Source organism: Papio anubis, chromosome 2 (genome assembly GCF_008728515.1).
Source record: "Papio anubis isolate 15944 chromosome 2, Panubis1.0, whole genome shotgun sequence".
NCBI classification, from domain to species: Eukaryota; Metazoa; Chordata; class Mammalia; order Primates; family Cercopithecidae; genus Papio; species Papio anubis.
In genome coordinates, this window is record NC_044977.1 from 151542864 (window position 1) to 151566782 (window position 23919).

The window sequence follows — 23919 nt, forward strand, 5'->3', positions numbered from 1 at the left end:
CCAGTGAACATGTGACCTCCTAGAACTCATGCCTGTTTGCTTTAAAGCCAACAATTAAAACTTCTCATGGGGTTGGTTGTGGTGGCTCACACCTGTAATCCCAGCACTTTGGGAGGCTGAGGTAGCTGGATTACCTAAGGTCAGGAGTTTAAGACCAGCCTGACCAACATGGAGAAACCCCGTCTCTACTAAAAATACAAAAGTAATCAGATGTTGTGGTGCATGCCGTTAATCCCAGCTACTCGGCAGGCTGAGGCAGGAGAATCACTTGAACCCGGGAGGCAGAGGTTGTGGTGAGCCAAGATTGCAGCATTGCAGCTGGGCAACAAGAGTGAAACTCCATCTCAAAAAACAAAAACAAATCTCCCCATGGGTAATGTGTTTAATTAATGCTTTGAACTCAGTAAAAACATTGGCCCATGGATCTCTTTTTCTCTACCAGCCTGCACTTCCTGATCTCTGTGTGACCTGTAGGCATGCCATGTATTCCCAGAATCTGTAGGTACTAAAACCTTTTAAACTTTCACATTGTGGTTGTATCATTGAAGCTGTGCCCACAGCCTAATTTCTAATGGCAAAGCTGCCTCAAAGGGATCCTTGTGGGTGAATTCCCCTGCTGATGTTCTTTTGTCTGAGCTTCTGGTGGTTGCTGAGCACAGTAGCTACCAGCTAACTTGGTAGAGAAACTTGAAGAGTTTCATTGAAAACAATGACCTAACATGTGATCTTCCTGGAGACTGTTCTATGTGTATTATATATTCTGCTGCTGTTTGATAAAGTGTTCTGTATATGTCTGTTAGGTCCATTTGGTCTAAAGTATAACAGTTCAAATCCAGTGTTTCCTTACTGATTTTATCTCTTGATGCTCTATCCATTGTTGAAAGCAGTTTCTTACTATTTTTGTATTGTTGTCTATTTCTCCCTTCAAATTTGTTAGTATTTACTTTATATGTTTACATGCTCTAGTGTTGGGTACACATATACTTACAATTGCTGTATCTTCTTAATGATTTTACTTTTTTATTATCATATAATGACTTTCTTTGCCTCTTTTTGCAGTTTTTGACTTAAAGGCTATTTTGTTTAAGTATAGCTACCACTGCTCTCTTTTGGTTTCCATTTGCACAAAATCTTTTATCCTATCTTCACTTTTATTATTTGCATGTCCTTAAAAGTGAAGTGAATCTCTTGTAGGCCTCATATAGTTGGGTCTTGTTTTATCCACTCTATGCCTTTTGATAGGTGCATTTAGTCCATTTACATTTAAAGTAATTTTTGACAGGTCAAGACTTAACATTGCTATTTTATCAACCTTTGCTGGTTGTTTTGTTGATCTTTTGTTCCTTTCTTTCTCTCTTGCTGTCTTCCTTTGTGACTTGATAACTGTCTGTAGCAGTATGCTTTGATTCCTTTCTCTTTATTTTTTTGTGTATCTACTACAGGCTTTTACTTGGTGGTTACTGAGGCTTACATATTGTACAACATATTATGCTTGTACCAGTCTATTGTAAGCTGATAAAAACTTAACATGAAATGCACATACAAGCTTTGCACTTTTATTCCCCCCATTTTATATTTTTGTGCCACAATTTACGTTTTTATATTGTGTATTCATTAACAAGTCATTTTAGCTATAATGATTTTAATACTTTTGTCTTTTAGCCTTTAGAGTTACAAGTGATTTACATATCACCTTAGCAGTATTTGAATATTTTGAATTTGAATATATACTGATCTTTACCTGTGAGTTTCATACCTTCATATGATTTTGTATTAATAAAAAGCATCCTTTTGTTTCAGCTTGAAAAACTCCCCTTATCATTTATTGTAAGGCAGATCTAGTGGCAATGAATGCCCTAAGCTTTTGTTTGTCTGAGAAAGTGTTTGTTTCTCCTTAATTTCTGAAAAATAGCTTTGTCAGGTAAAGTACCCTTGGTTGGTAGTTTTTTTTTCTTTCTTTTTCTTTCAGCATCATAAATATATAATCCTATTCTTTTCTGGCCTGCAAGGTTTGTGTTGAGAAATCCATTGATAGCTTCAGTGAAGTTCCCATGTATATGATATACACTTTTTTTTTCTTTCTCTGCTTTCAAAATTCTCTGTGTCTTCGATTTATTGACAGTTTTATTATAATGTGTCATGGCAAAGTCTTTTGGGGTTGACGTAATTAGAGAACTTTAAGCTTGAAGTATCTAGATGTCCATATATCTCCCCATATTTGAGAACATACCTGCCATTATGTCTTTAAATAAGCTTTCTACCTCTTTCTTTCTTTCTTAGCCATATAAATATCCCATAACATGAATATAAGCTCTCTTGATAGTGTTGCTTACATTATGTAGGCTTTCTTGGTTTTTTTTATTCTTTTCATCTTTTTTGTCCTCTTACCGGACAACTCCAAATGACCTGTCTTTAAGTTTGCTTATTCTTTATTCTGCTTGGTTGAGTCAGCTACTGAAGCTCTCTATTGCATTTTTAAAATACAGTCATTGTATTCTTAAGCTCCAAAATTTGTTTGGTTCTTTTTATATTTTCTATCGCTTGTTGAACTTCTGGTATTGTTCTTCTATTGTTTTCCTGATTTAGTTAATTGTTTATCTGTGTTCTCTTGTAGATCATTGAGTTTTTTAGAACAATTTAGTTCAAATTCTTATCAGGAATTCAATAGCTATTCTTTGGAGTTGGTTACTTACTGACAGTATATCGTGTTTCTTTGGTGCTACTGCATGTCCCTGATCCTTCATGATACTTGTAGTCTTGTGTAAGTGTGTGAGCATTTGAAGAAACAATCACCTTTTCCAGACTTTATGAACTGGATTCATTAAGGAAAATCCTTCACCTATGGGTAGGTGAGGGTGGGGAAGGGTAATGCTGGACAGCACTGTGGCACCATGCTTAGTGCCTAGTGTATGGTGGCTCCAGGTCTTGGAGAGGGATGCAATGTCTTATTGGTTCAGGAGCTGAGGTCTGTAACATTTGCAACTGTGTGTACCTTGGTGTGGCAAAGGCTGTGGGAGGTCCACAGTGTCTGACAGGACTGTAGGTATACTCAGTGGTGCCCTGGGTCCAGTGACAAAGGACTGGTGCACCCAGCAGGGGGAGTCAGGGCCATTGGTGTGTTCATACTCAGTTGTGGACATGCACATAATGGTTAGGGCTGGGGCAGAGCCAACTGTGGTTATATGGTGGCTGATGGCATGTACATACATGACTATAGCAGTCAAGGCTCATGGTATACATGTGTGCAATTGTAAGGACCAGCTGCAGGCACCCATGTGGTGGTGGGGGTCACCAATAGGAGTTAGGCCAGCTACATATGCATTTGCAGCTATGGGGATCAAGCTGGAAGTGTACGTGTATGCAGCTGCAGGGGTGAGCTGCAGGTACAAGCACAGTGGTGGGAGCCAGGGACAAAAGTTGGGGTTTGCACGTGTACAGCTGTAGGAGCCAGAGCTGGTGGTAAGAATGCATGTAGGCACAGAAGCCAGATACAGACATATTTTCAGCTGTTAGAGCTGGTAATGGGAGTTGGGGCCAGCTGCTCAGGTACACACAGCCAAGAGGTTAGTCACAGGTACACACGTGGTGGTGACAGATGGATATTTGGCTGGAGCCCAGGCCGTTTTGGGGCATACGTGTAGTGGCTTCCCTGGGTTCCTGGGTTGGGATGTCTATAACGGCAGCACTAGGGAAGCTTTGGGGAGAGGAGAAAAAGAGAGGTGGTAACTCAAGCACCTAGAAACTGCAAAAGTGAAAAACTGTGGGGTCCTCAGCAAAAATTGTGAGAGGCCCCTGTGGCTGTACTGGTTGTTGGTTTCCTCAGTGGCAGAAGCTGCTGAGTTCCATAATAGTAAACATTGTGGGCTCCTTGGCAGTGAAAACCAGTCAGGGGTGTGTGGTGGCTGTGAGGCTGTCAAGATCCTGAGGGTAGAAGACAGCTGGGGTCCTATGCAGAGCAGCTACTGGGGACCCTGGTGGCTCCTGCGACATTGCTGATACTGATAGCACTTTGCTTCTTTGTTCCCAGATGTCTCCAAATGTCTCAGTCACGCTGATCTCCCCAGCTATTTGGGGTGGGGTGAAACTGAAAGAGGTCCTTTGGGGGAGTGTCCTGAAATCTCAGGAAACTGGTTGTTCATCCCATTATGTTTTCTCTTCAAGAGTAACTTTTGAGCTAAGGAATTCTCTCTCTGTGCTAAGCAATGCTGGTCTGGGGGATGAGCTGATGCATGCAAGATGAAACTGTTCTTCCTACTCTTTTTGTGCAATTATTCTCATTGTTTTTCTTACACTGTGTTGCTGTATCTTCTCAACTGGACTCCTGAGCTCTCCTACAGCTATTTTCTTTCATAGATAGCTGTCTGATTGTACTTTGTGGGGGAATGAAGGCTGGGATCTCCTTCTCTGCCTTTTTGCTGACATTGCCCCATATTTTGTGTTTGCAAACTTAAACACCACTGCCATGCACTCTGTAAGTTATCATCAAGGAGGTGCGATCTGATGGAAAGGCCTTGGGGCTCACACTCAGGAGACCCGGGTTGAGTCCTAGCTCTATCACCACTGTGACAGTGTTATTAGGCTAGCTCTTTATGTTTTAGGATTCAATTTTGAGGACCCAAGCTCTGCTTATCTCAGAAAAACTAGCTAGCAGATGAGGCCATCTCAAATAGATCCAGAACTTTCCAAGAGGAAGGTGACATGATGCACTCATAGCTACCTGCTCATAATTTAAGCCTGGTAAAGAAATCTCATGTCCCAATCACCCAGGTAAATATTTAATAACTGTGGCACCATTAATTGAATGCTCTCTGTATGTCAGATACCCTGCAGCAAACATTATCCCCACACACTGCTTCTCCTTGAGTACTCACAACCCCACAATGAGGTAAGGACTGATAATGCCATAATTTCATGCGGAGGAATTCAAAGGGAGGGAGTCTGAAGGCCTCTGGCAGGAAGAGGGTGAGTCTCTGGTTAAAGCCAGGTCAGGCTGACTCCACACTGTGTCTTCTATTCTCCCTGCTGCTATTCTTTACCCCACAAGCAAACAGCCTGGAAGGTTGGAGGGGACAGGAGACATCTATCTGAAGCCATGGGGCAGGGGAAACCTAGGCCTCGATGAGCAGGCTCTAAATTCAGCAGCACTTTCCTTATGAGCATGCAAAATGCTTCTTCAAGGAGCCAGAAAGGTCGCTCAGAGAAACTGATGGATAAGGGTCAATTGGGAAGCTCATTAGAATGGGAGCCGTCTCTGTGTCTGCCCCTTGGTCCTGCTTCATTACCTGGAGGACTGCTTCTGTACACCTCGCTATCAGGGGCCCACACTCCCTGAGAGTGTCCATTCTCCTCTTCATCTTAGATTGTAAACCAGCATCAGAGGCACAAACCTGGCAAAGGCCCATTACTCACTTTTAATGAGACAGCCAGGGAGATAAATTGGCATATGTTAGCAAAATGGCTCATCAAGGTGAGTAATTATCTTCATGACTGGGGCAGTTTACCCTCCAAAGAAAGAATTTGCATCTCATCTCTCACTGAGCTGTGGCTCTTCAGAACTAGGGCAGGAGGCCAAGTAGAGTTTGACCACCGAGCACAGACACCTCCACTTGTCTAGTCTTGCTATTCACCATGGACTTGTCACTCCCCAAATTCCAAAGCTTTTATGGAATACACTGCACAACTGATTATATAGAAAAAGAAACCCAGAGGAGACAAATACAAAGAAGTTGTTCTATATTTTATGGAGCGGTGTGTGCCCATGTGTGCCTCTGTGGTGGGGACAGGCTAGCCATTTCACAGAGCCTGTGGGAGAAACTACCAGGGAATGGTTCTGACAGGCTCTACTAATTAAAATTACCTTCTTCTTAGTTTTGAGCCAAACTTTAATTAAAGTCCTATATTTCCTCCTTTACTTGCTTGTGCATTGACATTGTGGCCTGTACAATTATCTCGTGGTGTCCAGGTATGTAATTGTCTTTTCCCCATGTTTTAGCATTTTAGAAGGAAATTATCTTATTATTATTTTTTCTGTCTTAAGAATATTAGTTCTGTCTTCCCAGACTGATCCGAAGTTACTTAAAGACAGGGATGAGAGTGTCTCCTTGGCTTCTAGCCCCTATGGCATCTGCCACAGTCTCAGGGTGCAGAAGACAGTGCCATAGAGTAAGTTTCTACCTGGTCTCAACATCAAGAAGTGTTGGGTTTCTCCTGAAGGTGTACAAGCAGGTGGCTGAGGCTATTTTCCTCTAGACATTGGCTATCAGGAGGTACAGAGCTAATTTGTTGCCCAACCCTGGTTCATGGCATGCTTTGTACACCAACTTCACCCTTGCTGCCACTGGATTTTCTATTTTTTTCCACTAGATGATGAGCTGTATGTGGACAGGCCCATGTCTATTTTGAGTTCCACTCTATCTCCTTTCCAGTATTCAGCACCATGCCTGGCACTCAGTAATTACAGAGTCAATGGAGTTTGAATTTGGCAACTTTTGCGTCTTTGTGTGCTACTTAAATCTTATTGGAAACAAAGTAGGAAGAACATACAAACACCCACAAACTCACACTAATAATTAAACAATGTACTTGGCAAATAATTACACTTGATTTTAGCTGTTGAAGGTATTGGAATTTACAGTTAAAGTGGGCTGAGTTGTTGGGCCTCTGGTTGTGGTGTTTATACTACAATGAGTTTTCTATTCGTGGTGATGGGGAAATGTCCAAATGGCTTTATAGGAATGCTTTCAGTCTTGCTCAGTCTGGGATTGCATTATCATGGGAGGGTTCTTTCATTCTTCATTCTCACTGGGGTTGAAATTCTCAAAAAGGACATTGGCAAGAGCTTTATAAAATCCTAAATGAGGCTGGGCGTGGTGGCTCATGTCTGTAATCCCAGCACTTTGGGAGGCCAAGGTGGGTGGATCAGGTGAGGTCAGGAGTTCGAAACTGGCTGACCAACATGGTGAAACCCCATCTCTACTAAAAATACAAAATTAGTTGAGCATGGTGGTGCACGCTTGTAATCCCAGCTCCTCAGGAGGCTGAGGCAGCAGAATCACTTGAACCCAGGAGGTGGAGGTTGCAGTGAGTGAAGATCACAACATTGTACTTGGGCGACAAGATCACGACATTGTACTTGACGTGACACTGTCGCTTGGGCTATAAGAGCAAAACTCCATCTCAAAAAAAAAAAAAAAAAAAAAAATCCTGAATGAATCTATGGTTTAGAAGGTACTTCAAAAGTCCCACCTCCTCTCTTAGCATCTCTTCATCTGGGGGCAATAGGGCTGGTATTACGACTTATTACATAGGAAAGAGACCCAGATACGGCCAAGCTGATGGCATGACTCACTTCTGGATGACAACTGGAAAATTTGACCAGGAAACCAACCATCTTCAGTATCCAGATGTGTGGCACCGTGAGTTGTACAGACTACATTGAGTGAGTAGGTTTCTGAGGTTTCCTGAGGGTGTTTTAGACATGGCAGGGCTGCTAATCAGATAAGGCCATTCCCTCAAGCATGGGACTGAGTTCTGGGTTATGGAGCTTAGACCAAACATGGCAAGGGAGGCATAACTTGCCAAGCACATTCAGAGCCCTGTTTGGGCCTTCAGAGTGGAGGTGGTGGATTTGTTTTCCTGATCCCACGGGGGTCCTCTGAGGATACTTACCATTTCTGTCGATGGCAAAAGGCACATCTGTGGTGACGATTTCATAGTTGCAGATCTGGCTGTACTGGGGGGAGCAGTCCTCATCAACAGCCTCTACCTGCAGAATGCTGTCATAGATCTTGCCCTCCGTCACAACAGCCTTGTAGGCTGGCTCTTTGAAGGTGGGAGCAAACTCATTGACATCCTTCACCTGGATATGGACCACGGCCCTGGGACCACACACAGAAAGGAAGAGATGGTGGTAAAGAAAGAGTCATACCAACCTCCTGCACCTCCTGGGGGCACTGGCTGAGGTCCCAAGGCCAAGTGAAAGGAGAAACCACCAGCTGGTTGAGGCAGTTGTCTGAGTGTCCCATCCTCCCTCTCACTGGAGACTCTCTACTTGCCCTTGCTCTGACGCTGTGAGATGAATCCATCCCAGAGAGACTTTTATGCCCTTCCCTCTGCCCCAGCTTTAGGCAACAGGTTTACTGTTCATTCCTCCCTCTATTCATCCACTCCTTCATTCAGTAAGAATTTAACCCCTCTTACTCTGTTAGGCTCTGAGATGAACTTCATAAGGGAGAAAGCAGTGACAACCCACAGTGAAAAGTGCTGTGACAGAGAGCAGCTTCTGGCACTGCAGAGGTCCAGGGAAAGGTCCTGACCAGGTCTGCGGGGGTGGGCTGGCTTAGGGAAGGCTTTCTGGAAGAAGTGACACCTAAACTCAGACCTGAGGGTGAAACAGGAATATCTTCCAGTGAAGAAGAGGGAGTAGAATATTCCAGGTGTAGAAAGCAGACTGTGAAGATGCCTGCATGGGACCAGGAAACTGGCGAACAGTTGAGCAAAGTTGGAGCACCATGGTGTGACAAGGGGGTAAACATATCTGAGGAGCAGCATGTGAATGAAGTGGGGTGGGCAGGGGAAGGAGGGGCATCCAGAGGGCTCTGTCAGGCCACTCACTTGTGTGACTTTTTCCAGGCCGTCTCGCGGGGCCCAGCACCACAGTCATAAGCCTGGATGATGAATGTGTACTCCTTCTGCAACTCACAGTCAATGGGGCTCTTGGCACGGAGCCGGCCCTCTCCTGATGTCTTGTTGAGCACCACAGCCTCAAAGGGCAGCTCCTGGCCATGGATCTTGAATGCACAGATTTCCCCTGCAGAAGAATGGAAAACAGTGAGTGGGAATACTGAGAACTGCCAGATTGAAGACAGTGCTTCCATTGGACCAGATTCACAAACTCAAACTCTCCATGCAATTTCTTCCATGCACATACTGTGGTCCCTGAGCTAGCACCATCAGCATCGCCTGGGATCTTCTCAAAAATACAGAATCCCAGGCCTCACCCAGACCTCCTGAACTGAATCTGCATTTTAACAGGATCCTCAAGTGATGGGTTTGCTCACTGATGCATGAGCAGCACTGCTTTTCTCTTTCCTTTACTCCTGGTTTAAACACTGCCTACATTACTGCAGCAAAATTCCCTCTACCTCCCCCACTTCTCCATTTTCTGTCTCCAGCTACTGTTTCCCCTTCCAAGCTGCAGTTTTCTCTTTTGAAACAGTGGGAGTGAGTCTATGTGAGTTCCAGAGCCCCTGTGGAGCCTGAAAAGCTAACATCTTATAGAGCTGAACATGTTGTGAAATTAATGCATTTCTCTCCTTCAGCTGGGTTAATGTTTATTATAACTATTTCTATGCATTAAAATTATAATGCCATGAGAATATCTCTTTTTTTCTCAATCAATGCATGTTTATTTATTAAACCCCAACTGCATGCAAGACCTGTAGTAAATGTCTTGAGAAGTGCTGAAAATTTGAGACATGTCCTCTTTTCCTACTGAGAAAATGTACAGACTTATTAGAGAAAAGAGTTCAGCTATAGGCTTCAAGGCAGCAAAACAGAGGACAAGAGCCCAGAGGCCTAGATTCACATTCCAGGCTTTCCACTTACTAGCTGATTGGCTTAAATCAATGATACTGACTGACTGGGCCTCTCCTGTGTCATCTGTTAGATGGTCCCAGAGATGGTGGTAGGGTGGGGGGCATCTACCCTAAGATGCTCCAGCCCTGATCTGACACTGCCTCAGTTGCACTGCTGAGGCCAGGGAGGGGCAAGCAGGGTACCTAGGGTGCATCATTTAATGAGGCTTTGCTCTCAGAGTAACTCAGGCACCTTCTTGCCTCACCCTAGTCCAGGTCCTGCCCAACTATTCATAAGAGCTGATCTAGTGAAGAGAAGGGACGAGATGATTGCATGTTTGCTCTGCACCAGGCACCAAGCTTTGTACCTCTTCCCAGAGAACCTCATTTGACCTTCATAAGAAACCTGCAAGGCAAGTATTTTATATTGATTTATTCAAATTTTTAAAAAAGGAAGAGAAAAATCAGAAAGGTTAAATATTTGCTCAATGTCACAGAGCTAAAGTTAAGTATTAAACCTAGGTATGGCTGATTCCTAAGTCCATGTACTCTACCCCACCACACCATCTCCAAACAGCCCCATAACTTCTAAGGAACCACCCCATGGATTGCCTGAAGAAACTGTCTATATTCCAGTTCAAGTCTCATTCAGGAAAGAAATCCTCTGATTTACATATAGGAATCATGCCATGATCTCTTACTAACAATATTTTCCGAGATGTTCAATCAACACCAATCTTACCTTTATGCTTTTCAAAAAAAATTTCATTGATCCTCAATTTCATTATTAACATTCCCTTTTCACTACTACCCCCATCTCCCATCCCCCTGCCACCACCCCTCCTAGCCATTTCTCAATGTACTTGTGGAATAAATGGACAAGACAGGTTATGGACCCGGTTCCATCAAGACGTCTAGTTCCCATTCACTTCTGTTTTCTGGGATCACTTGGCATTTCTGTACTGCGCAATCTGACACGTTCTGCAGCCTCTAGGGCAGGAGAATAGGGTTTTTCAAACTCTCGAGTTTAAATTCTTCTCTAAATTAGCAGGTTGAATAGATGAACCTCTAAAGTACCTGCCTTGTGATTCTCTCCCAAGATCAATGCCAATATGAGAATATTATCAACAAATGTGTCTAGACTGTTTCTGGGGCATTCTCTGGAGTGCCCAACCACTGCCATGGTTATAAGCTAATCAGACCATTTATCTTTGAAGACTCAAGTTAAACCTAGAATAGATGAGTGTAATCTTCTCTTGGAAAGATCTGATCACAACTAAAGTAGTTTTCAAGATGCAGAAATCCTTAACAATAGAAAAGGAGAGGAGAGAGGGAAAGAAGACAGAGGAGAGGAAAGAGGAGATACAAAGGGAAGACAAGATAAAGTTTAGGTGACATATTTCCATCTACGGAACAATTCAATTCAATAGAACTAATTTTTCTGAGAGCTAAGTCTCAGGCACTGTGCCAGGCCTGGGGACACACAGACTAACATACCTTAAAATATAAGGCTGGTTTATCCTAAAGTACTTCTTACCTAGTAGAAATGACAGACAAGTAAAAAGGATAATACCTGACACTTGTGTTCTGGTTGCAAAAACATTCATTCATTTATTCATCCACCTCATAAATATTGATTCTTCTCATAAATATTTTTTTAGGCACTATGTGCCAAGCACTGGTAAAGCAATAACAAACAAAAATAGACCCAGCCCTGGCCTGTAAGTTACTTGCAGTCTGGTAGGAAGGGAAATAAGCAGTCAAATAATCAGTATCTGAAAGAAGGATGGTGGTTGTGATGAATACATTGAAGGAGAGTTACGTGGTACTAAAAGTATTCTGACCTGGTCAGGCAAGGCAGGGAGGGTCTCCCTAAGAATGTGGTGGCTTAGCACCCTTCAGCAGAAAGGAACATGATGAGTCCAAGGGACTACAGGTCCAGCGTGGCAGGAGTGGAGGCCGTGGGGCAGGGCCAGCTTCACAGGCATGTGACCTAAGAGCCACCCAGCATCCTGTGCTCAGAAGCATCCTGAGCTTGGTTTTAATCTCTGCTGTCTCTGTCCTAATTTTTCTTTTTTTTAAGACGGTCTTGCTTTGTCACCCAGGCTGGAATGCAGTGGTGTGATCATAGCTGACTGCAGCCTCAAACTCCTGAGCTCAAGCAATCCTTTCAACTTAACCTCTTGAGTGGCTGGGGCTACAGGTGTGTGCTACTGACAACCAGCTAAGTTTTTTATTTTGCAGAGATGCGGGTCTCATTATGTTGCCCAAGCTGGTCTCGAACTCCTGGCCTCAAGCCATTTTCCTGTCTTGGCCTCACAAAGTTCTAGGATTACAGGTGTGAGCCAATGTGCTCAGCCTTGAAGTTCTTAATAATTTTATCTTAACCTCTGTTTTGTGAATAAAGTGTGATGGGACAATGGAGCATGTTATGAGCGGAGGAGAAGGCTGCAATATGCATGTCCACCACGTCTTGCTGCCCCATTTGCATATAGCATTCAGAATTCCCATGGACCCACAAAGTGTGGGACTTCAGTGGGACTCAGAGTGAGAACAAGATAATCATGTTATGTCTTCAACTGAGTAAGTAGGAAACTGACCTCCCCAAGAGGCCACACTTTCCCTTCGATCCAGAACTTGTTTCAAATGCAAAAAGAGAGAATGGAAAACTAAGAAATGTGAACAACCAAGGAACCCTGTTGTAGCCTTCCTTATTCATATTACATCCTGTATTAGCCAATCACTTACACTGAAAATGATGGTGGAGGGGAAAAGGGAATATCAGACGACCCATTGCTTTTTTTTTTCTTCAGGCTGCCCTTGCTATCAGTAACCCAAAGGTAGAGAGTAATATTCACATGAACATAAAGATGGGGAATAGACACTGGGGAATACAAACAGGTGGAGGCAGGCAGGGAGGCAGGGGCAGGAAAACTACCTATTGGGTGCTACGCTCACTTTCTTGGTGATGGGATCAATCATACCCCAAACTCTAGTACCAAGCAATGTACCTTTGTAACAAACCTGAATATCTACCCACGGAATCTAAAATAAAAGTTGAAAAAGAAAAAAAAGGAAGTGAAATGAAAATAGTTGAGTTTGTTTTGTGTAGTATTTATACTGTTGTGATAAGAATTAAATACATATGTATACATGAACTATAAAATACAAATTCTGTAATTTTGGTATTCTGCATGCTAGCTAAATACTCTTATATTTGTATTTTAAAATGGGCATTGCATAATAGAAAAGGTAAAATTCAAGCTAATAATTTCAAGTTTTAAATATATCTTTACTTAGAACTATACCAAACAGAAGATTTAAGACATCATGACAAGTTGAAACAGACTTCTGGAAGAAAGGTCCCAGGATGAAATTCTAGATGGAAAGATATTTAAAAAACCAGTTCTCAGTGTCAGTGTAAGACACATTAGGCTGTCTTGTGTCTTATACAAGAACTTTTTTTGTGAGGCCTGTCACTGGAATTTGTCATTATACTAACAGAGCACTGCAGTGGGAGGACGATATATTTAAAAGTAAAAGATCAGACCTAACGGTTTTCATATAAAGATATCACTTTCAAAATCTTGCCCTCCAATATGCTTTTGGGTGGGAGAACTACTACTGTGCCGGGAATTGTGTGTGGACAACACACAGATGAGCATGGGTGTGAGGTTAGCCATGGGCTGTGTGGAAAAGGAGGCCAGCAGCACCAGGTCACCAGGCCTTGGCTGCCATCTCAAATGGGCTGTGGGCCAACGTGGCTGAACTGGGGCTTCACCAACAGTCCGTTTCAGGGCCAGACCAGAAGATGAGCCCCTGCTGTGCCTGAGTGAGACATGACCACTCTAGACCCTCAGTCCTGTAAGCAGGTATCTCACAGTTACCTGCTTCTCAGCAGAAATGCACCTCCTAAGACACCAGCAGAAGTTGGTGTAGTTGTCTTCTAATACCTCACATAGGATTCTGAGGGAAAGGTCTTTAACTTGATTTTTAGAGCACATTTTGCTCCTTCCTTTGAATACCTTTGAACAACAAAGTAAGTTAATTCAATTTTTTAGATGAGGAAACTGAGCCTCAGAGAGAGTAAGTGTTCATCCAAGGTCACTTTGACAGCATAAAGCCAACTAAGGACTAAAATCTTGGCATCTACGGTCAGCACACTTGTTGCTCTTTCATGCAGCCTATCACTTACTGGGTGAGTGTGAGGTTCTAGGACAGTGGTTCTGAGTGTGCTCTGTCAACCTCTGACATCCCCAAGACACTTTGTAAGGGTTCAAAAAGTCAAAGTGATCATCATATTAATACTAAGATGTTATTTGACTTTTCACTGTGTTGACATTAGCACTGATGGCATAAAAGCAATGGGGAGTAAAAGTGCTGGTGGCTTAGTGAGTGACTAACTGCATTCTTCATCACAGCATACATGTAGGGGAAAAAAGCCAATTTCACTTAAGAATGACTTTAATGATGCAGTAAATATTATCAATTTTTATTAAATCACAATGAGTTCATGTCTTTTTAATATTCTGTGTGATGAAATGGAAAGTGCACTTTAAACACCTTGGCATGGCAAAGTATTCTGGCTTGTGTCTAGGAAAAGCACTTGTGTGATCTAAATTGTGAACTGAACTAGGACCTTTTTTCATAAAATGACATTTTTTACTTGAAAGAATGATTGACAGACGAACTATGTTTATTCAAACTTGAATGCGTGGCAGACATTTTCTGAAGTAAGCCTGTCCCATCAAGAAAAAGAACTGAGAGTATTTGCTGTCAATGATAAAATTGAAGCTTTCAGTTTGGGGAAGCCTGTGTCTGCCACAGGGATTTTAACAATTTACCAATATTTCAATACTTGTCTGCTAAGATGGGTAGTGATGTTAATGCATGTGACTCTTGATGTTGTATAATGAAATATATCAACTTTTGAAGGATCCACTTAACAATGAACGAATATCCTTCAAACAACCAATGGATAATGTCACACAGTCATGTACAAGATTCAAAGTACAAGAAACTTCCATGGATTTTAATGTAACAACGTACAATAGACTGAATGTTCATGTTCTCCCAAGTTCATACATTGAAACCAAATCACCAAAGTGAAGGTATTAGGAGATGGAGCCTTTGGGAGTTAATTAGGTCATGATTTGTGCTCTTATAAAAGGCTCCCGACAGATCTGTCACCTCTTTTGCCATGTGAGGTTACAGTGAGAAGGTGCTATCTATGAGGAAATGGGCCCTCAACAGACATTGAATGTGTCAGTGCCTTGATCTTGGACTTCTCAGCCTCCAGAACTGTGAGAAGTAAATTGTTGTTCTTTATAAAACACCACTCTAAGGTATTTTGTTATAGCAGCTTTAATGGTTGGAGACAGTGTATAAGTTTAATGCAATTTCAGATTCATTTTTACCTAATCTTTAAGAAATCTACAATATTATTAAAATACCACTTCCTTTCCAACTACCTACCTGGGTGAGGTCATATTTTCTTCATATACTTCCACCTAAATAACATATCACAACAGGTTGAGGGCAGAAGAAGATATGAGGACTTAGCGGTTTTCTATTAAGCTCAATACTAGGGACTGCAAAATTGTAAACAATGCCACTCTTCTCACTAATTTGTTTTTTTTTTCAAAAATATATCGTTTTTGTCAAATTATGTTACTTATGTTAATATGTATTGAGTTTGTTGTTATTTTTTAAATGAATGAATAAACATTTGAAAGTTTCTCAGTTTTAATTTTTGATATAGTAAATATTGGACATGCAGATATAACCGACATAAAGAAAAACTCTTGAGAATCTTTCATAATATTTAGGAATGTAAAGCGGTCATAAGACCAAAAACATGAGAACTGCTGTTTTTACAATTTACCAATAATGGTGTCCCCCCAGCTCATAATTCCATACCCTGCTCCTGGTGCTAAAAACATGACCCGTCACCTTGCAGAGTGCTCCCAACCTCAGAGCAGCTCAGTTTGCTTTGTATTCTACAGCTAGGCCTTTGTAGTAAGAGTAAGAATTATATGTCCACATAATACATTGTTAGGGGGTTGGGGAAATTATTTCCACATCTCTATCCAAGTCTGGCCCAGATAGGCTGGATTGAAATCTTAGTTATACAGCTAACTACCATGGGACTGTAGGGAAGTCACTTACCTTTCTGTGCCTGTTTCCTCATGTGTAAGTGGGATGGTATTAATAGCAGTTAACTCATAGGGTTATTGGTTATGGGGAGGATTAAATGAGTTAACATATGCTAAGCACTTAATAGTGCCTTGCATAGAGTAAGCACTGTGTAATTGTTAGCTGTTTTCCCTGTTACTATATTGAAGAAAAGTCACACACCTCTGGCAAACTCCCTGTTCCTGTTTAAGAACTGAAAAGGCATTTCAACATCAGAAATATTTTGAATGCCATATGTGTGACATTCCAACAATCTGACTTCTTGAAGCACCTTGCACCTGTCAGCCACAGTTTATTACACACACTTTTTTTCCTGAATGACAACATCCTGTGCATTTTTGTAATCTCATCCAGGGCCAGCACTGCTCCCATGGGGAGGTTTAGTGAGGGGGATGTTTTGTTTGACTGTTTCTGCTCATCGAGGTGATGGGGGATTGCTAATGGCAGTCACTGGGCAAGAGTCAAGGTGCTAAATATCTTGCCCTAAGCAGATCAGTCATATACTACCAAGAAGCATCTCACTCCAGATGGTTATAGGGTTCTTTTGAGAAACACTGAACTCAAAACATGAAGGTGGTCTTTCTGGAGCAAACACCTGGCCAAGTCTCTGCCTCCAGGTTTGAGGAAATAGTTGGCTCTTATAAAGCCTTCTCCTTCAGATTGGTGAGGTCCCTCCAGACAGATTATGGTATCATCTGCTCTGAGCTGCACACTGTTCTCTCTAGTACACAGGTGGCAGACAGTCAACACTGACCACATTGCCAGAGGGCCGGGTGGATGAAGTTTTTAAAGTCCCTCTCTACATGGGATCATCTGTAGCCACTTTAAGTATAATACGATGGGGAAGGATAAGTGCTAATCACATCAAGCGGTAATCACGTCCAGAATATCACTTTAGGGCTGAATGTAGAACTTTAAACCCTCCCACTTCAGATTAAACACTTAAAATCTTCAAAAGTAGAAAGCTAAAGGGAAACATTTGCAGGATGTTTTGTAGGGTGCTTCTTCATATGTCTGGGTTGGGGATACTCGGACAGGCCCTGCTGAGCTCCATCTCTGCCCTTCTCAGCTGTGTGACCCTGGGTGGTTCTCAAGTTTCTCTTTATTACAGCTGGATACAGCTGGATGCCTAATCCTGAAAGTTTCACGAGGCTACAATGACACACGAAATGTGGAAGAGATGTGGGAAGTATAAAGGCCTATCTACTTTTTATTATTACAATTATAATAAATCCTGCCTTCTGGCCTACAAGCAGCTAGGTGCATGGTGATCACTTACCTTGGTTCCCGTTAAACCCCAGAGGGAGGGGGCAGTTTTCACCATTTATAGCTTTCTTTTTACTTAGAATTGAGCAAAATAAAACATACTCTTTTATTTTAAAAGTCATTTTTCTAAAGCTTTGTGCCAAGATCAAAATCTCCCTCTTTTGGAAGATTAACATAGTTATTATGTTTCTGAAAAGCAAATAAAGGTGGTTCATTTTTTTCTTCTTTGGCAATATTTGTTGGGTGAATACATGATGTAAAAACTTATTTATATGCTGAGAGACTTGGAGAGGCCCCTGTGACTCAGCTAGTCATAATTTGGTCAACTGGAGCTTGAAATAATGGTCTGCCTGGTGCCCAGTGGTTCTGGAATTAAAGGAGTCCAAGTACAAAAACATACCATACTCATTCACTCAGCAAACCATCCCTGGACATAAATAATATAGTAAGAACAAAATGAATAATCATAACAATTTACAAAAATCACTGTAGTTCACACTTATTCAGGGTTTACCATGGGCCAGGCACTTATTTAGGGCAACAGTGAAAACAGCCTACATCTCTATGTGCCCTGACCTGCCTGGGGCTGGAGATTTGGATGAATCAGAAACCAGCTCTGTGTTTGCAGACAGGAGAAGGAGGCAAATGGACAAAAAGTGAAGTGTAATGAAGTACTGCCAAGGCTGCAATAGGTGTCGTTTCTGGGTGTTGTGAGAACACAAACAATGATGGCTTAATCTTGCCTCCTAAATACTTCCAGAATTAATTGCTTGCTTCATGTACCCACCATAGAGACGTGATATAGCTGCAAGAAGGAAGGAGTTTCAGCTCCTGAAACTGATTCTGCTGAGACGAAGTGTTGTCCTCTGGACACCGTCATGTCCCTCTCTTTACAATGGCATTTCAGTACTTATATTTTAAGATATTGCAGGTAGTACAGGTCAGTGTCTAAAAGTCAGGTAAACCTACATTCAAACCCCAACTCTTCATTTGTCATCTTCATAACTTTGAAAATGAACCATACCTCCATATTCCCATCTGTAAAATGGGACTAAAACCATCATCCTCCTATGGTCATCATACGACAATCAAAATAGAACTTTCTTTTTCTAAAAAACTGAGAATGTAGTAAGTCAGGGAGTGGGTTGAATGAACTTTTTATAAACTAGCTTTATAAAAAGCTAGTTTAATTGTCAGACAGTTCTATGAGCAAGCCAGCACAAAGGGATGGCAGACAAGCCCAGACAGCCACTTCCCGGGTTCTGCTGTTGTGCCCTTTCCCTTGTTATAGACTCTCAGCCCTCCTGCTGATGCACTGGTTGATTCTGAGGTGCCTACAATTCTAGTCAGGTGTTGGCAGATGCAAAGAGGAGGAAGAGAGCAATGAAAACACTTGGAAAAGGATGATGACGACTTTGTAATATCTAAATTTTTAATATTTGCCAAGAGAGCATTTTAAACCCAGTGTCTCAAGAAATACTGCCCGGGACCCAGTTACAAGATGTGGATAAATCGCTTTCCCACTGTCAAGCAGGAGTAGTGAATCTTATTAAACAAGGAAGGGATCTCGTTTGCCCACAGCTTTCAGGTGATACATTAGTCAAACCCCTCCATGATCAATACTTGGATCCTACCTTGGTTAACTCCTACTTGTCCTTTAGGAAAATAATAGACATTGAAACACCTTGGAGAGTTAAAAAAGTCCCATACAAATATAATGACCCTTTACCATGTCCAATTATCTCTGTCAATGACATTTCTGTAAGTAGCCACCTCCTGTAAGGAGGGAATCTTAGCAGGCATGGAGGTTCCCAGAAGCCTAAGACTCCATTCAGGGACTTACAGTTAAGTTTCAGAAACAGAAGCTACACATAGGCCCAAACAATTAAACGTATTTGAGGTTTTTTGAGTGTCAATGAGCTCTCTCCAGATATAGGGGCTGAATATTGCAGCCTCCTCAATTAACCAGAGAAGACAATATTCAAATAGAATTGGTGCGAATCATGCTGACAGGTAAAATCTTTGGAATCTCTCTCCCCTCTTTTTCTCAATGTCCAAACGTGGGGCTGAGATGAGGCCCCAAAGTTGAACCAGTCAGAAATTTATCCAAAGTCTTTGTCCTCATCTGCTATGGTTTGAATGTTTGTCCCCTCCAAATTCATGCTGAAATTTAATCTCCAGTGTGGCAGTGTTGAGAGGTGAGGCCTGTAAGAGGTGATTGGGTTGCGAGGGGTCTGCTAATTCATGGATTAATGAGTTAGCAGGTTATCACGGGCGTGGGATTGGTGGATTGATAAAAAGAAGAAAAGAGACTTGAATGACAATACTCAGCCCTCTTGTCATACTGATGCCTGTGCTGTCTCAGGACTCTGCAGAGTCCCCACCAGCAAGAAGGGCCTCACCAGTTGTGGCCCCTCGACTATGGACTTCTCACCCTCCATAACTGTAAAAAAAATAAGTTCTTTTTAAAAAATGTTACCCAGTTTCAACTATTGTAAACACCAGGAAATCAGACTAAGACACCATCTATCTTTTAAATTTATTTTTTTTTCCTCTGCTTCCTTCTGAGTATTTCTCATCATTTGTGTCTTTAGGAACTTAGATAGGCATGAATTGAAAGCTCTTCCTCAAAAAACAACTTTTTGAATACTCTATGTCTACACGCTTTAGTGCAGAAGCCACTAGCCAGAATGTGGCGTTGGAATGCTTGAAATATGGCTAGTGTGACCAAGAAACTAGAGTTTAAACTTTATTTAAAAAAATTTTTTTAATTTAAATTTAATAACAGACACTCAATTCAGTTACTGGAAAACTTTCAAGTACATTTGGTTATGTGAATCAATTTTTCAACTATAAATTACATAAACTCTAAATATAGATCAAATATTTCTGATAAAAACCTAGAGTCCTATTTGAGATGTGTTCAACTGTAAAATACACACAGGATTTGAAAGACTTTTTAAACTAAAATTAGAATAGAAAATTTCTCATTAATAATTTTTTATTTGATAACATGTTGAAATAATATTGGATATTTTGGGGCTAAACAACTTATATTACTAAAATTAATTTTACCTATTTTTTAAAATGCTGCTGCTAGACAATATATTATACAATTATTTGTATAGTTTGAGTAATGTTTCTGTTGCATACTGCTGCTCTACCTAATCAACAGCACATACATTAAAAGCTCATAGAAATAAATGTAAAGCAGAGAGGATATGTTCTACAATAACCACAAAATTATTCTATTTTATGCTCACTTTTGTTTTCTTGGCATTATTTCTAATATTTAGGATAATGCTCCCTCTTAAAACAACAGTGGATTTGACCTTCTTTAGATCGTTCATTCACATTTAGCTTCAGTTCCCAAACTTCTGGTTATCAGGTCTTAAATTATCACTGCCTCTTAATACTTGCTTAGGTGGTATTGTTATAATATATAAACATATTTTAAAATTTTTTAAATATTATATTTTAAAATAATAGCATCTTGGTCACTTTCAGAAATCCAGATGTAGGTACTGAGAAATGACTTTCACTGATTGACTATCAGTTAAGGTGGAAGTCTTTTGGCAATAGGGTTCTAGTTCATAATTTGCTTAGTCATTACATTATGATTCTTTAAAAAGAAAATCTTAGTATTCGAAAATACATTTAATATTATATTAGTATTATTTTAATAAAATCACTTAATAAATTATATATCGCATATCAAATCATGTCATGTTAACATTCTTATTGCCCTAGTTCTAAGTAGAATAATTAAATTCATATAAAATGTCGTGTACTGCACATGTTTAAATGAAATCTGGGGACAGAGAGCAAGCAAAGACCTGAGGAGTTCAGCCTCTGCTGTGGATGAGTAAGCACACTGACCCTCTCACAATAACATCACAAACCTGGAAAAATACCGCCCTCTCCACCCCCCACCAAATACTGAAGGACTCTAGAGAGTGATTAAAAATAGGCAGATGATGGCCGGGCGCGGTGGCTCAAGCCTGTAATCCCAGCGCTTTGGGAGGCCGAGACAGGCGGATCACGAGGTCAGGAGATCGAGAGCATCCTGGCTAACACGGTGAAACCCCGTCTCTACTAAAAAATAGAAAAAACTAGCCGGGCGAGGTGGCGGGCGCCTGTATTCCCAGCTACTCGGGAGGCTGAGGCAGGAGAATGGCGTGAACCCGGGAGGCGGAGGTTGCAGTGAGCCGAGATCGCGCCACTGCACTCCAGGCTGGGCGACAGAGCAAGACTCCGTCTCAAAAAAAAAAAAGGCAGATATTGGTGGGGGAGCTGAAACCTGGAGGAAGCTACTAGGGACGGATGAGTTGCTGTTTTGATCCTTTGCCCTGAGGGCAGCTGCAACCCTGTGGTACAGCATGGAGGCTAAAACTTTGATAGAAAGCCTGTTGTCTTTCTGGCAGGTAAACAGGATTGCCTGAGTGTGAGAGGGGAATCCTGGAGAGAAGATTGCCAGGGAAGGGGAGGCCCAAACTCTGTGTTTAAACCATTTCCAAGTCTCTGGCTGGCCCCAGTCCCCTGCATGTGGGGACAGACCACCAGCCCTTTGAACCGAGACCAGAACCGCTGCCCGCAGCAGGTAAAAAGACAATTTGCAGTTTGAGTTTAAGCAAGTTAATGGTCTGTTAAAACAAAACATTAATAATTTTTGGAGGACTACGACAATTTAGAGTGTTTTCATTATAACATTCAAAATATCCAGGATACAATTCAAACTTACTTGACATGTGAAGAGCCAAGAAATAGGACCTTTTCCTAAGAGGCCACCCCTGAGATAACTCAGATGTTTGGATTCTCAAATGAGTACATTAAATAAGTTCTCATTGGTATGTTCAAAACACTTGAAGGAGAAATGGATAAAGTTAAAGGGAGAAATAGACACTCCACAATCATAAAGAATAAGGCATGAAGCGATCAATAAAGTAATGGATAATATAAATAACACTATCAACCATTTTGTCCCAACTGGTATGGATAGAATACTACATCCAACTGCAGAATTCACATTTATTTCTATCTCACGTGTTATGTTCATAAAGACCATATGCTGGGCCATAAAACAAATCTCAATCAATTTAAAAGGCTTAAAATATGCAGAATATATTCTCTGACCACAATGGAAATAAATCAGAAATCAATAAAGAGATCTAGAAAAACTTTAGATATTTGTAAATTAAATAGTACACATTTAAAAGAATCATGGGTCAGAGGAAAAATTAAAAGAAAAATGAAAACATATTTGGAACTGAAGATAATACAAACACTACATCTCAAAATTTGCGGGATGCAGTCAATTCTGCACTTAGAGAGAAATTCATAGCTTAAAAGCAGGTATTATAAAGGAAAGAGAATATAAAATTAAGAAGCTAGAAAGAGAAAAGCAAAGTAAACTCAAAGTGACTAGATGAAAAAACTTATTATCATATTTAAGTAATATACTAAGGAATTTGAATATGTTATATATATATATTTTAAGAAACCTTTTCTCAAAGAAAAGTCCAGGCCCAGATGGCTTCATTGGTGAATTCTATCACATTCAAAAACAAAATAACATTAATGATACATAATTTGTTTTTAGAAAATAGAGGAAAGAATGGTTTTTAACTCTTTTTAAGAGGCTAGCATTACCCTAATACCAAAATGTCACAGATATCACAAGTAAAGAAAATTAGCTACAACATCATCGATCATTAGAGAAATGCAAACCAAAACCACAATGTGATATCATCTCATGCAAGTCTAAATGGATATTAAAAGGTCAAGAAACAACAAATGCTGATGAGGTTGTGAAGAAACAGGAATGCTTTTACACTGTTGGTGGAATATAAATCAGTTCAACCACTGTGGAACACAGTGCGGTGATTCCTCAAAGACCTAGAACCAGAAACACCATTTGACTCAGCAATCCCATTACTGGGTATATACCCAAAGGAATATAAATCATTCTGTTATAAAGACACATGCATATGTATGTTCACTGCAGCACTATTCACAGTAACAAAGACACGGAATCAACTCAAATGTCCATCAATGATATACTGGATAAAGAAAATACATATACACCATGGAATACTATGCAGCCAAAAAGAGGGAAAAGATCATGTCCTTTGCAGGGACATGGATGGAGCTAGAAGCTATTATCTTCAGCAAACTAACACAGGAACACAAAACCAAATACCATATGTTCTTACTTACAAGTGGGAGCTGAACAATGAGAACACGTGGACACGGGGAGGGGAACAACACATACTGGGGCCTGTCAAGGGTGTGGGAAGAGGAAGCGCATCAGAATAAATAGCTAATGCATGTGGGGCTTAACACCTGGGTGATAGGTTGATAGATGCAGCAAACCACCATGGCACATGTTTACCTATGTAACAAACTTGCACTTCCTGCACATGTATCCCAGAACTTAAAATAAAGTAGAAAGAAAATTAAAGAGCTCTATTTGTCATGAACATAGATATAAAAATCCTTAATAATACATGTTAGCAAATTTAATTCAACTCTATAAAAGGGATTATGAGTAAGTAGGATTTATCACAGAAACACAAGATTCCATCTAATTAATCACATTAACAGGATAGAGGAGAAAAACTCTATGATCATTTCAACAGATGCAAAAACAGTTTGCCAAAAGTTAACATTCATGTATAATAACATTTCTTAGTAAACTGGCAACTTGTTCAAGCTAATAAAGGGTATATAAGAGAAACCTACAGCTAACATTAATGGTGAAATATTAGATACTTCCTTCCTAATATCAGGAACAAGTCAGGATGCCAGCTCTCGCCACTTAATAGCCCTTGAGTACCTAACATGTGCCAAGTACTATGCCAATGGCTTTACAGCAACCTTTGTG

At 40.9% G+C, this 23919-nt stretch overlaps 1 protein-coding gene across 1 annotated transcript in view; it reads right to left on the reverse strand.

The window, feature by feature from the left end:
* Positions 1–23919, reverse strand: part of CLSTN2 (calsyntenin 2) — a 172157-nt gene that overhangs the window by 143966 nt on the left and 4272 nt on the right. The window contains exons 2-3 of the mRNA XM_031663722.1: positions 8614–9981; positions 7669–7877 (exon numbers count right to left, since the gene is read on the reverse strand). Coding sequence (XP_031519582.1) covers positions 7669–7877; positions 8614–8876 — 472 coding nt within the window. The 5' untranslated portion in view covers positions 8877–9981. The remainder of the gene's footprint in view (positions 1–7668; positions 7878–8613; positions 9982–23919) is intronic.